The sequence below is a fragment of the Sus scrofa genome, chromosome 14 (assembly GCF_054392235.1).
Source record: "Sus scrofa isolate SSC_HxYL_T2T_F1_AM1 chromosome 14, Sscrofa_HxYL_maternal_Yorkshire_Landrace_v2.0, whole genome shotgun sequence".
Taxonomy (NCBI): domain Eukaryota; kingdom Metazoa; phylum Chordata; class Mammalia; order Artiodactyla; family Suidae; genus Sus; species Sus scrofa.
Window position 1 is genome coordinate 157,125,334 of NC_139396.1, and position 14,900 is coordinate 157,140,233.

At 51.4% G+C, this 14,900-nt stretch overlaps 2 protein-coding genes across 6 annotated transcripts in view; one reads left to right on the plus strand and one right to left on the minus strand.

Moving 5' to 3' along the window:
* CTBP2 (C-terminal binding protein 2) overlaps positions 1-7,113 on the minus strand; it is a 159,264-nt gene extending 152,151 nt beyond the window's left edge. Inside the window, exon 1 of one of the 5 annotated variants that reach the window (XM_021073631.2) lies at positions 6,880-7,113. The gene's annotated coding sequence lies outside the window, so the exon portion shown is untranslated. Of the gene's footprint in view, positions 1-4,640; positions 5,356-5,871; positions 6,583-6,879 lie in introns of those variants that run through there. The other 4 variants (XM_021073627.2, XM_084995832.1, XM_021073630.2 and 1 more) reach the window with 4 other exon arrangements.
* Positions 6,004-9,228, plus strand: LOC110256807 (uncharacterized). Its single transcript, XM_084995848.1, is given in 7 exon segments — positions 6,004-6,291; positions 6,987-7,081; positions 7,227-7,410; positions 7,412-7,651; positions 7,653-7,718; positions 7,721-7,759; positions 7,761-9,228. Coding segments are annotated over 7 exon segments (1,044 nt in total). The 3' UTR covers positions 7,893-9,228.
* Positions 9,229-14,900: the final 5,672 nt, after the last annotated feature.

Consider the following 14,900-nt stretch of genomic DNA (forward strand, 5'->3'; position numbering starts at 1 on the left):
AGAAAAAGCAACAGTGTAAAGGAAACTTTTGATTTTTTTTTTTTTTTTGGCTGCACCTGCAGCATGGGGAAGCCGGGGATGGAACCTGTGCCACAGCAGCGACCAGAGCAACCGCAAGCAACAATGCCAGATCCTTAACCTGCTGCACCACAAGGGAACGCCTTGATTTTTGTTTTTCCATCTTACAAGCTGGATGAATTTTAAGGACCACACCGTTGTTGTCGGTTGCTGTAGTTCTTGTCGAAAAGCACCACCTTCCTCTCACCCCAGGACACTTTTGGCCGCTCACCGAGCAACACCCAAAGGTGAGGCTGCCCCTCAAGTTCAGGCAATAACAGCTCTTTGGGACTAACCTGCCCTAAACACCATCCCATCTTGGGGAGAAAGGAAGCCTCTTATTACCTAGGAGAGAAGTCACAATTCTCCATAAAAGCAGAAGCATCACTTGCTCCATGAATAAGAACCCAACCGTTTTATCACAATTTTTGTGACTATTAAGCCAACTCTAGGCGACCATCTGTTAAATCTAGTTACAGAAACAGTTAAAGCAGATCATTGCTAAAACATTCACTCAGGGAGGGACGAGGCTAGATACAGATGGAAACGTCAAGTGGCCTGCAAAGTTCTACACCAAAGCACCTCACTCAAGGCAGCATGGGCATGGGCCCCCAGCGGCGGTCAGCGGCTCCCCCATCCCGCTTCCAGGAAGGGTGAAAAAGTTCTCGAGCCTGACGGCCACCTTAGCATCAGAGTGGGCGCCACTCTGGACCCTCAGCCCCCACGTGGAGGCAGAACTTTGGGAATGGAGGTGCAAGATGCGGTACCCGGGAGCTTTTTCAGAAATGGCAGCAGCTGTGCAACAAAATACAAAAACCCCACAAATACTCATTTTAGCTGCACTTTCCCTAACACCACACACAGATTAAAAACTACTTTAATGTGAGGAGAGCAATAAAAATAAACACAACTGCTTCCTGTGACTTCGGATGCCTCGATTTCTGGCAAGCTTTGAATATGATTTCCTAAGACTGCATTTCAAGGGAAGAAGCGTTTGCTGGGTTGTTTTTTTGGTTTTTTTAACACTTTCTTTGAAGAACCCTACTATCTGCTTGTAGGAGCTTTCTTCAAAAAAGCAGCTCACAGCGGAGAAAAAGCACACCGAGTTCCCGAGCAGTCCAGAAAAGACCGCCTTCTAAGAAACACTCTGGCGAGGGAGCAGGCCGGCAGCCCCGATTTCCATGCCTGGCAGAGACCGATGATTGTTGACTGGTTCCCATCCTGTCCGAAGCTCCTGAAGTTTCTGTGTTCTCGAGCAGTTAGAAGAATGAAGGCGAAACTGCCCCTCGGCTCCCATTGTCAACATTCCACACAAACAATGGCCTGGCTCTCTCCCTATTGTACATTCTGTATTCATTTGTGAATCCCGGTTTTTTTGTTTTTTTGTGGGTTTTTTTTTTTTTTTTTTTTTTTTTTGCACAATGTGCAAAGCCCTTCTTTTCACTGGTGAGGTCCTGAAGGCCCAAGTGCAGCCATAATTTAGGCTTGAAACACTAATAATGCTGGCTAAAAGCAAACTCCAGATGAAGCCCAAACGTTAATTTGGGAAGATCATTAGAATTGCATTGATGGCTTCTGGCTACGCTCCATTAAATCATGATCAAAAGAAACCCTGAACACCTTAAAAGTGGTTCCGAAGTTTTTAGCGATGATTAAATATAATTTTCCAAACCCAGAGATAGGTGTGTGTTTCTTTTTAAAATCCTTTCATAAGTCTTTGATACATATTCCATCAAGCACACAGACTTGAATAAAAATTAACTTCAAAAGATGGGGGGGGGAGAGGGCTTGCATTTTTCCTTCTTTCCCAGGATGCTGTAACTTTAACTGTAGCAGTGTAAATTAGGACATGCTGGTTACCAGCTGTAAGGAGGAAAAGTGATACCTGCCCAGGCAGTACAGCCTCTGAGAGCATATCCATTCCAGCATTTTCGTGTGCAGTGAAGGAAGTCCATACACACATTCCTTAGCTAGTGATTCCTGGTGGATAAGGCACCCCGGTATTTTACACGGTGTGAAGTACAAGTACTTCCATTCAAAGGGTCACACAAACTGCACTCCCACTTTTTAATTACTACAAAAATGTGTTCCACCCTCTGAAACTGAAGTATCAGCCAGGCGGTGGAAATACGACCTGCCGAACAGATAAATTTCCTTTCCCCATCATGTACTATATATATGAATACATATTTGTGGCCTGCATCAGGGACACGAGACACTTGGGCTGCTGCTTTTCACTGATAGAAAGATTATTAACAGAGGGACCCCGGCTGGACTCACATACGTTACGATGACAGCCCTTCTACACTGAAGTGACAGTGGTAAAAAATGACAACTGGGGTGGCCATTCTACCGTTGCTGTAAACTCTTTAAATTTTTTCCATTTAGGGAAAGCGCTAGTGCAAAGGGGAGAACGTTGCCTTCAAAAATGATTCATGACGGAAGAGAACGGTTGGCAAAGGGCATTCTGGTGCCAGACCTCAGCGGGGCCGCCCTTTTTTGTTCGGAATCTCAAGGATTTCAGATGGGGCGAGCCATCCTGAGCTCCTTTTGCTTTAGGATTTTCAAAGTTCCCAGAGATAATGGGCTTTTCCAGTCCAGCGCCAGGCTTGTTCAGTACCCGTGTTACCCACTCATTCTTCATAGGCCCGGCAGCCAGCTTCTCAGAACACCGAAAAAGCTACAGGTTGATCTTGCAGTTTTGTGTGCTGTGGCTGCTGTGGCTGTTTGTTTCACTTTATCTCCTTTTAAAACACATTCAGACTGATGAAAACGATTTCTTTTGGGAGTTTTAAAAGTCAGGAGTAAAGTTATTGATTATTCCCTGAAAGGGCACCTGATGGGCTAGTTAATAATTACACAGCTAGCGAGTTTTCCTGTTTCATCTTGTGTACAGGCCAGATTAACAATGCCAGGGAAAGCAAACTGGACTCCACAGCGACAGGAACAGGTGTGCCCTGAGTCTTAAAAGGCCAAAATATCTCACAAAGTATGTCACTGGTGTATTTTTACAATGCTAGTAGTGTTTGTTTTTAAGTAGCCAAGCTTTTCTACTTTTTTAACTTTAAAGAGACACACTTTGCAAGTATTTCTTCACACAGTCAGTGACCAAGTCCCAAACAGAAGTTGCAAATCGTGCCTGGCGGTAAAAAAAAAAAATACACTTTAGGGACAAAGAGATGTTTTTCCCCCTGTTGTTGTCGTTGTTGTTGAAATCACTGTTAAGAAAAGACAATCCGCCCTGCCCCCGCCCCTGCCCCCAGGAGAACACCCACTCAAGGGCCAGTTTCAAAGATCCAAGTCAACTCCAAAGTGACAGGGCTCTGAGCTCCATCTGCAGAGTCACCCAAAGCCCCCACCAGCCTTATTAACCCATCATCAGAAAGGAGGGAGGAAATATCCATTAGCTTTTTATCTTCCCAAACACGAAAAAGATTTAAACCCAAAAGCACCCTGTCCGGTCCAAAGCAAGCTCCAAAACCAAGATTTTTTATTTCCCTCTAATAGCTGCTTTCTACCAGGACAAACTGGGGTCCTCTACCCCTCAGGCACAGAAAACCAATCAATGCCATAAATTCTCTGCCTTCACTCTGTACAGGGGACAGAGTGGGGGAGGGGGTGACCCTACACCAACACTTACACTAAACCCCTCAATGCTCTACAGAAATATGCTGGCTTATTTCCTTTGTTTGGTCCTGTTATACTTGATCAAGTGTGAACGATTAAACTGGTTTCATTAAAGGCAAGTGCATTCACGGCTAACATTCAACTTCGATGGCAAATGGAAGCCTATTCTGCAAGGAGGGCCTGCTTTTTTGCTTGAAATCTACCCTCTCGTTAACTTTTCTTTGGGGGGCAATAAAAAGGGGTTTTGACCGGAGCGGTGGCAGCAGCTCAGAGATCTGATGCTAGACAAAAGGATATTTAGTGTTTCAACTCTGGGATACAGACCCTCGTACTTGAAAAAGAGAAAAGAAATGCTGTTTCAATATTAAAGCCTGTTTGACTGAAACTGTTTAATGAGCATTTTGAATATTACTTTATAATTGCTCTAAGAAGTACTCTTTGAAATCAAATTATGAAAACAAGATCCTTTAAGCTCCCATTACTCCAACATGTAAAAAATGTTATTCAAAAAATCAAAACAGTGGAATACTCCGAAGTACATGAAATCTACCAAGTTCTACTTTGAGAACCCTAGAGGCAGAACAGCAGTCTTAGGTACAGAACAAGAGGTAAATTTTAGACTGTCTTTGAACCCAAGCACCCAGCAAAGAAGAGTGTCTTCTTTGAAAGAGTAGTACGGAGAATTTGATACATAGTTCGCCAAAGTCGGGAGGCAGAATCACTTAGTAAACTAACCAAAATAAACGTCCCCGCCAAATTATCCATGTCAGATAAAAATATACCAGTCTCTACAATATCCAACAGAATTGCAAATAAGGCACTTAGCATTTTAAATTCCCAATGCATATTTATAGAATTCTCTTGTCTACCCTTCGAGCCATTCACATCTGACTCTAAGAACTTAACCCGATCCTCCAGTCTTTAAAGAGGGGAAAAATCCAGAATGATCTGTTTACCCCGGATAGGGCAAGTGAGCCCTGCTTCACGACGTAGGCCACTGCCAGCCGCCTCCACCGCAAGGTCGCAGAACAAGCGGGGATTTCTACCAAAAATTCCTCCTTTCCCCCGTCAAATACTAAACAAGGGGACCCCTGGAGCCAACTGCTGCTTGGGCCGCCTCGGGAAAAAGTATTCGGGGGCTGGAAGCACCACACGCACTCTCGCGCACACGCACACAGTGTCCGTGACCATCGGCGGCGGCGGCAAGCGAGCCACCGGAGGGAGTGTGTGCGCGTGTGTGTGTCTCGCTGCGGCCAGCGGTGACCGCGCCGAGCTCCCGGGCCCGCGGCCTCCCAGCACCAGGGAGCTGCGTGGGCTGCGCACGACCGGCCACGCCGCGGGCCTCCCGCTGGTGAAAGATCTCTGCGCGCCTCGGCTCCCGGGCGCCTCTGCCCAACTTGCCCCGGGGCGTTGGGAAGAGCGCGAGGGAGAGAAAGAAAGGCGCTTCCCTCTGGTCGCTCGGGTCCGTCCGGCGCCGCGGAGGACAAGGAGGAAGAGGCGACCGCGGCCGCCCGGCTGTCGCTGCGCCGCGCCGAGTTACCGCGGCCCGGGGCGCGCCCCCGCCAGCCCCTCCTGCGAAACTTTTTCTTTTTGGATCGCCCCACCCGAAAAGTGCGGCCAGGGCGGGGGAGGCCGGCGGGCCGGGTTCGCGGCGGCGGCGGCGGCGGCGGCGGCGGCGGCGGCGGCAGCGGCGGCGGGCGAGGAGGAAGTGGTGCTGGCGGGAGCGCGGCCGGGCAGAGGAAATGCCCAGCCAGCCCGGCCCCCGCCCGCGCCCGCGCCCGCCGCCCGGCTCGCCCCGGGCCCCCGCCCCGCTGCGACTTTGGCGGGCCGAGCCCGGCGCGGCAGTGGTGGTGGCGGCGGCAGATGTGGCCCGGCTGCCCGGAGAAGCCAACAATGCGGGGCCGGCAAAACAAAAGGGTTCCACTTCGCCTCCTTTCCCGTCTTTCACTTGCGCTCCCGGGGCGCCGCGCGGGATCCCCTGCCGGCAGGGGCCGCTCCCCTGGGGGCCCCGAGCCGAGCGCGCCCCGGTTTCCCAGTGGACCCTCAGCTCCCCTCCCCCGCCCCCGCCCCGCAGGCGAAAGGCCCGGCGCGCTCGGACTCCCGGTCCCGAGGGATCCGGGTGTATTGTCCCCGCGGCGTGCCGCGCGCTCGGCCTGGGTCGCTGGCAGCCCCCGCGCGCGCACCCACCGGCCTCGGGGAATGGGAGCCGGGGGCACCTAGGAAACCGTCGCCGAGACGCCGCCGCCGCCGCTGCCCTCCGGACGCCGCCGCACTCGGGGTTTCTTTTTTTTTTTTTTTTTTTTTTTTTTCCCAATCCTGATGGGAAGGAAGGTGACCGCCTACTTCGCATTCATCAACTCTCATCACAACAACAAAAATCCTGGCGCAAACGGCGGCCAGCGGGCGCGATCCGCGGTGGCGGGGGGGGGGGGGCGCGGGCAAGGACCCCCAGGCCGGCGCCCACCCCCAAGCGCCGAGCAGGGACACCGGGCCGGGGGCGCAGACCAAAGATGTCCTCGGATGCCGGCTCCGTGTCCTTCGCCCTCCTCCTCCTCCCCCAGTGGCGCAGTGAGGCGCGGGCGCGGCGCCCCCAGCCCGTGGCCGCAGGTGAGGCGGGGGCGGGGGCGGCGGCGGCCCCAGCCCTCCCCCGGGGCCCCCCTTACCTCGTCCTGGGCCGCCGGCGTCCAAGGCGAAGGGCGCCCACCCGGGAGGCGGCGGCGGCGGCGGCGGCGGCGGCGGCAGCGGCGGCGGCTCCCGCCCCTCCCACCCCACCCGGCGGCGGTGGCGGTGGCGGCGGCTGTGCGGCCCCCCCCTCAGCGCGGCATGGCTCCCGGCTCCGTCCCTCGCTCCTTGGGCCGCCGCCGGCTCTTCTGGGCCGCTCCCGGGCCACCTTAAAATGACACACGCACACAGGGACACACACACAAAAACTTAATCTCTCCAGCTCCCCGCCCCTCCCCCTACTGCCCTTCCCTCTCCTCCCCCTTCTCTCCCCTCCCCACCCTATCCCTCCCCTTCCCTTCCTCCTCCTCCCCTCACCGCCGAGCCTCTTCCTACTTCCCCACCCACCCCACCCCCTTCCTCCGCCCACCCGGCTCCCGATCCTCCCCAGCTCCGTCCCGGCCCCACGCCCGCCGGCCGGGAGGGGGCTGCGCTGGGGGTCCCCGGCCCGCCCTCGCCCCGCGCTTCGCTCACCCCCAAGAGGATGCTAATTCCAACTTGGATCGGGGGAGGGAGCGTCCTGGATGCCGAGCGCCTCCCGGCTATTTGCTCTTCTTTATTTGTTTTCTCCTCCGGGGAAGGAGGAGGAAAACGGAGAGAAAAGGAAAGGGAAAGAAGCGACGCCGACTGCGTCTCCCGGTGGCCGCTGGCTGCGCAGGAGCGAGGCGGGAGGCGAGGTGAGGGTCGCCGCCCGCTCACTCCTCGCTCCTTTTTTTTTTTTTTTTTTTTCTCCTTTTTTCTTTTTTTTTTTTGGGCAAAGGCGGGGTCTCTCTTTGCAAACCAATGACACAACCCCACATGGGCCGGCCTCGCCCCCTACGGATACTCTTCACTACAAATCGGCTCTCTCGGGGGATTAGTGGCTCCGCGAAAGTGCACACAGGCGCGGCGGGCGGGCGAGGGGGCCGGGCGCGGCGGGCACTCCCCGGCCAGGCCCCGCCCGGGAGGCCCTCGCGTAACGCTGGGGCCCTGGCGGCAGGGGTGGGGGTCCAGCGGCGGCGGCGGCCAGGAGTCCGGCCCTGCCTTCGCCCTCCTTCCTCCTCCGCCCCTTCCACGTGGGGCCCCGGGCGGCCGGCCACGTGGGGGGACGCGAGCCCGGGCGGACCGCGGCGCGGCGCCCCGAGGCGGCCCTGGCTCCTTCGGGCCCCCGCCGGGCCCACGGCGCCGACGACCTGCCCCCTTCCCGGCCCCACGGCTCCAACTTCCTCCCGGGCCCCCGCGCCGGCTGCCTGTGCCTTCTCAAGGCCCGCGGGGTCAGGCGCAGGCCGGCCACAGGGGGCACTTGCGCTCCCCAAATCCGGATCCGGGAGACGGTGCCCGCGCCTGGCCCGAGGGGCGGCGATAGCTGTGGGTGCGCGCAGAGGGAGCCCTGTGTGCTGGAACTTGCAGCGGTTGCGTTCCCTACAAGAAGCAAAAACATTTTTTACACATCAAAAAAAAAAAAATGTTCCTTCCTGTTGCTTGGATCTCGCCGGGGCTATTTTTAAAGCCTCGCCTTGGGTGGGAGCTCCGGGCCTCGCGGGACGGAGGCGCTCTGCGGCCGCAGCGGCTCCAGAGAATCAAGGACCTGGGCTCGCGCGCCGCCCCAACGCGCCGAGGTTAGTGTCTGAACACCAGGATCCAGGCCGAGCGCCGGCCGCACCTAGACGAAATTGCACGCCCGTGACCCGCGGTGTGGGAGCCCAGTTTGCGGAAAGGAGTCAGCGGCTGCGGGCTGGGAGGGCTCTTTTGCCTGCGCCCCAGAGCCCCCCAAACTCATCTCACGTCTCTGAGATCGGCCGCGCGTCCTGCAAGAGCCCCTCTTGGGCTGAATGGAGCCCTTAGTCTCGATCTGTTTAAAAACCATATTGAGATGTTAGGAACTGGATTGAGACGTTGAGCAGCAAAGGCGTGGGAAGGGGTGTGTGAGGTCTGGCCTCCGCAGGCCGCAGGGACTGCCATGCCCGGATCTGAGTGGCGGAGTTGAGCCTCCCACGTACCCGGAGTGCACCACACCCTACCAACCGGAGGAAACTTGGGCTGGGGCCTGGGGCCAGAGAAAGGGCCACCGAACCGCTGGACCCTCTTCTGCATCCCGAAGAGCTCTGCTCTAGGCCTCTCGGTCTATTGACATTTTTAAAACTCCAGCGCCCGCCCGCAGCGGGGGGTGAGTTCTCGCTACTCGTTTGCTAAAGCTGCGCCCAGGTTGGCCTGTGCGACAGGCAATGTGGGGGCCTTGACTCCGGATGACCGTTTTATCATCAAACAATAGGTTTTCAAACCCCACTGAAGACCTCCTAGAAGTGCTGGCAGTGCCGGGCCAGGCATTTAAAACGCACTAGCTCAGAAAATTCAGTTACTAAGATGTCCGAAGCTGGTTTTCTACTTGTCCTAATAGGCCCGGGCCAGGCCAGCTGAGTGGCTCCGGAGTCTACGGTACAGGTGAAAAACTGCCAGACTCCTGCTGTGTTCGGGGTCTCCATCTTCTGACGACCCTGCATCCCCAGAAACTTCTTCAGGGCTCTCCCCTCCGCATCAGTTTTGACTCAAGGTCACCGAGCCTAAGAAAGTTCTGGGCTGCACACGGACCCCGCCCACCCCCAGGGTACTGGGCTCCTGGTACAGGCGTTTCTATCTTTCTTAGGTGTGAGCTATAACAATCATGACGAGTTCCTGCTTCTTTATTTCACAGATGATCTTTGGTCCTGAGTGGCCCTCTTTCCACTCAGAAAACAGGGAACGTCAGCTAATTTTTCACATCACTTGTTCCACTTTCATGGCTACTACCAATTTGACCTAACTTAGAAAATGCTGTGTTGTTTTGAAAACGTTTAAAAAAAAAAAAAAAAAGTCATCCTGGGAGCAAAAATCATTTGTCATTTCAACTTGATACCCTATATTTTGAAATGTTGAGTCCATTTGCCTCCAACATGTGAGTTATTTCAAACTCCAATTATTTTATTTTATTTATTTATTTATTTATTTGTTTATTTATTTGTTTATTTTGCCTTTTAGGGCTGCATTCATGGCATAGGGAGGTTCCCAGGCTAGGATCGAAGTGGAGCTGCAGCTGCTGGCCTACACCACAGCCACAGCAACACGGGTTCCTGAACCCACTCAGTGAGGCCAGGGATCCAACCCGCATCTTCATGATGACGTGTCGGGTTCTTAATCCAATGAGCAACAACAGCAACTCCACAAACTCCAATTTTTTAAAAAAGACATCCCCCCTCAGGAAAAAAAAAAAAAAAACAAACCCAGTCCAATTAAAAAATGGCCAGACTTGAATAGACATTTCTCAAAGGAAAATACAGAAGTGACCCATAAGCACATGAGAAGATTTCCCTAATCGTTAGGGAAATGCAAATCAATACCACAGTAAGATACCACTTCATGTCTGTTGGGATGGTCATTATAAAAAAAAAAAAAAAATTTTAAAAACCCAGAAAACAATATGTTGGTAAGAATGTCAAAAATAAGGAGTTCCCATCGTGGCTCAGTGGTTAATGGATACGACTAGGAGCCATGTGGTTTTGGGTTCAATTCCTGGCCTCGCTCAGTGGGTTGGGGATCCAGTGTTGCTGTGGTGTAGGTCACAGACGCGGCTCGGATCTGGCGTTGCTGTGGCTGTGGCGTAGGCCAGTGGCTACAGCTGCAATTACTCCCCTAGCCTGGGAACCTCCATGTGCCTTGGGTATGGCCCTAAAAAGACAAAAAAGACCAAAAAAAAAAAAAAAAAAAAAGTCAAAAATTAGAAAACTTGTACGTTGCTGGTAGAAGTACAAACTGCAAATTGTTGCCGCCACTGTGAAAAACAGTCTGGTAGTTCCTCAAAATCAATGTAGAATTTACTATACAATCCAGCAATTCTAGTTATAGACACAAAATAATGGAAAGCAGAGTCTCAGACAAATATTTGTACACCGGTGTTCATAACAATAGCCGAAATGTGGAAATAAGACAAATATCCATGAAAGGATGAATAAAAAAAAGTGTCTATACACACACATACACACACACACACACACACACACACACAAATGGAATATTATTCAGCCTTAAAAAGGGAGCAAATTCCAACATGCTAAACATGGGCAAAGCTTTACAATACTGTGCTAAGTGAAATAAACCAGACACAAAAGGATAAAAGATTCCATTTCCATGAGGTTTCTAGAATAGGCAAATGACCAAGGACAAGGAGGAGGAGAGAGGGGAGCTATTGTTTAATGGGCACAGAGTTTCTGTTTGGAAAGATGAAAGTTCTGGAAATGGATGATGGTAATGAGTTGCACAATTGTGAATGTGCTTAATGCCACAGAACTGTACACCTAAAGATGGAAAAAATGGTAAATCATATTATTTTACTGCAATATTAAAGAAATATTGCGGAGTTCCCGTTGTGGTGCAGTGGAAATGAAACTGACTAGGAACCATGAGGCTTCGGCTTTGATCCCTGGCCTTGCTCAGTGGGTTAAGGATCGGGCATTGCTGCGGCTGTGGTGGAGGCCGGCAGCTGTAGCTCCGATTAGACCCCTAACCTGGGAACCTCCATATGCCGAGGGTGCAACCCTGAAAAGCACCAAAAAAAAGTGAAAGAAATGTTGCAAAGAAGCTTATGTCTCACAAACCTCTTAGTTTATGCTTATGATTATATTGAAAGGGTTGTTTGTTTGCTTGCTTTTTAGGGCCGCACCTATGGCATATGGAGGTTCCCAGGCTAGAGGTCTAAATGGAGCTACAGCTGCCAGCCTACACCACAGTCACAGCAACACTGGATCCAAGCCGAATTTACCACCTACACCACAGCTCATGGCAATGCCCGATCCTCAAGCCACTGAACAAGGCCAGGGTAAAGTTTTTTTTTTTTTGTCTTTTGTCTTCTAGGACCGTACCCGCGGCATATGGAGGTTCCCAGGCTAGGGGTATAATCAGAGCTGTAGCCGCTGGCCTACGGCAGAGCCACAGCAACGACGGATCCGAGCCGCATCTGCAACCTACACCACAGCTCACGGCAATGCCAGATCCTTAACCCACTGAGCGAGGCCAGGGTTCAAACCTGAAACCTCATGGTTTCTAGTGGGATTCGTTAACCACTGAGCCACAACGGGACTCTGATAAAGGTATTTTTCAATTAAGAAAACATTATGATAAAGAGAAAATATTTTGTTTTAAAATATATTTCAGGAGTTCCTGTCGTGGCGCAGTGGTTAACGAATCCGACCGAGAACCATGAGGTTGGGGGTTCGGTCCCTGCCCTTGCTCAGTGGGTTAAGGATCCGGCATTGCCCTGAGCTGTGGTGTAGGTCGCAGATGTGGCTCGGATCCTGCGTTGCTCTGGCTCTGGCGTAGGCTGGCAGTTACAGCTCCAATTAGACCTCTAGCCTGGGAACCTCCGTATGCCGCTGGAACGGCCCAAGAAATGGCAAAAAGACCAAAAAAAAAAAAAAAATATATATATATATATATTATTTCAGTTAATTTACAGAATAAATGCCTTTTCTAAATTTTTATCTCTGCCAGTTACCTTTATAGAATGTAGTACTGAAATGCTAATTTTTCAGTACTTTCCATGATCTCATCCCATCTGATCCTATTTAATTGTTCAGGTATAATTTCTGTGTCCCAACATGGATTTTGACAGACACACACAAAAAGGGGTCTTAAAAATAACAATATCAGCAACAAATGTCAGTCTGTGTCTTACCAGGGTGCTTGGCACCAGGTTAAGCCTTTGACATGCGGCATATGGAGGTTCACAGGCTAGGGGTCTAATCAGAGCTGTAGCCACCAGCCTACCCCACAGCCACAGCCACATCCACACCAGATCCAAACTGTGTCTTTGACCTATACCACAGTTCACAGAAACACCAGATCCTTAACCCACTGAGCGAGGCCAGGGATGGAACCCGTGTCCTCATGGATACTAGTTGGGTTCGCTATGGCTGAGCCATCACAGTAATTCCAAGGAGGCTTTTCTTTATTCTTTTTTTTTTTTTTTTTGTCTTTTGTCTTTTTTGTTGTTGTTGTTGTTGTTGTTGTTGTTGTTCCTATTTCTTGGGCCGCTCCCTCGGCATATGGAGGTTCCCAGGCTAGGGGTTGAATCGGAGCTGTAGCCACCGGCCTACGCCAGAGCCACAGCAACGCGGGATCCGAGCCGCGTCTACAACCTACACCACAGCTCACGGCAACGCCGGATCCTTAACCCACTGAGCAAGGGCAGGGACCGAACCCGCAACCTCATGGTTCCTAGTCGGATTCGTTAACCACTGCGCCACAATGGGAACTCCCGCTTTTCTTTATTCTCAACTTATTTGCCCAGGAACCTCCATCCCAGCTGGATGTGGGGAAGTGACACGTAATTTTGTGACTTTGTGTCTTCCCCTTTGATTCTCTTTTCCTCCCGTTAAGAGAGGGACTCTCTCCCCTCCTTTCTGGGTTCTCAAGTTTGGGATTCGGCTTGGGAGGGTTCTGGCCCACAGGAGCCCCCGTGCTGCAGTGTGGGCGTGAGTGTGTCATCCACTCAGCCATCGCCCTGCTCACCGGGCCTGGCTCAGCTGAGCCTTTGAGATGCTGCCTTGTCTTCCACAGCACACACCCCCGGCCCCAGCCCCTTCCACAGGGCCACCCCCACCCCCCGGATGCTCCGTACCTCTTAGGTTTCAGGTACTGTGTCCGCCGGGAAGCCATGGGTTCCATCCAAACCACACGGGCTCAGGGCAGCACCCCTACCTCAGACCACCCATCAGGGCCCTTCCTCAGCACCACCTCCCTCCACACACTCAGGATGCGGATGGAGACAGGCAACAAGAGCTGGCCCAGGTTTTCCCTCAGTGCCTGGGAGGTTCTGTCCTCTCAGCTCTGTTTATCAATCAATCAATCAATCAATCTTTCTCAAAGAACTAATGGTTGCTTTTAACAGATAATTAAAAAGTGTAAACCGGAGTTCCTGTCGCAGCACAGAAGAAATGAATCCGACTTGGAACCATGAGGTTGCAGGTTCGATCCCTAGCCTCACTCAGTGGGTTAAGGATCTGGCGTTGCCGTGAGCTGTGGTGTAGGTCGAAGACGAGGCTCGGATCTGGCGTTGCTGTGGCTGTGGTATAGGCCGGCAGCTACAGCTCCAATGAGACCCGAAGCCTGGGAACCTCCATATGCCGTGGGTGCGGCCCTAAGAACAACAAAAAGCATAAACCGTCATGATTCCTTGTTGCCTTGGCTCATAGGCAGCTTGAAGTAAAACAGAATGCACAAGGGTGCCGATCAGCCTAAGGACATTTTCCAGGAAGCAACCTTTTCCTACCTCCATGAAAAGTGATTGTGACTCTGCTATGAGAGGAGAGCGGTCTGTGTTTTCTGAAAAGGCATGTTAAATATTCTCATACAATTTTATATCTGGACTGCAAAATAGCAATTGTTTGGATAATACAAATGAGGGACAATAACCCTGAATACAATCTCCTTGCTTGGCCATGATACCCTGATGCCACAGGATCACTTCCAGGATTTGAAAAAACCGGCCTGAGAAACGGTTGGAAGGAGTTTCTGATGCCCATGTTGACTTTTTAATTAACTGGAGGCTTTTGCATATATGTTCTCACTATAACCACCTAAAATATATTTTCGGAAGCTGGTGGGAAATCATTAAGAAATACCACAGACGCCCCAACCATATCAACAGCCCTGACTTAGGGCGAGGACTTTCTTTGGAGAGAATTGCAAGAACTGTCCTCATTCGCAGTTACCACGTTTTGTAGCATGCGATTGTGTGATGGTTTGATGTGTTTTGTGGGGCCTGGACTGTAGGAGGTGCTTGGTTAACTATTTCTTAGACGAATGGACAAATCCTTCAGTGCCTGTATTTCAAGAGACCCCCAGCTGTACAAAAGTCATATATGCAAACTGACAAATAGAATAAGGTAAATTTTAAGTGAGCACAGTATCGTATTAGGGAGGTAGGATTTGGGGTTATCTTTTGAAGTTGTTTTTTTTTAATCTTCATTCTACTATTTTTACAACTGAAAAAAAGGGACGAAAGAAAATGATGTATGCAACAGTTCAGAAAAAGTAATCTCTGTATAAAGCAAAGGTACTGATGTTAAAAGCTGGTAAATCTGGAGTTCCTGTCATGGCGCAGTGGTTAACGAATCCGACTAGGAACCATGAGGTTGCGGGTTCGGTCCCTGCCCTTGCTCAGGGGGTTAAGGATCTGTCGTTGCCGTGAGCTGTGGTGTAGGTTGCAGACACAGCTCGGATCCCGCGTTGCTGTGGCTCTGGTGAAGGCCGGTGGTTACAGCTCCGATTCGACCCCTAGCCTGGGAACCTCCATATGCCGCGGGAGCAGCCCAAAGAAATAGCAAAAAAGACAAAAAAAAAAAAAAAAAAAAAAGCTGGTAAATCTGAGTGATGGGTATGTGGGAATTCTAACAGCTTATCTGTACATTTAACGATTATTTCCAAATAAAGTTGTTGTTTTCTAAAAAGTAGTGAAAAAAAAAATCCATAGCCACAGTGTGAAG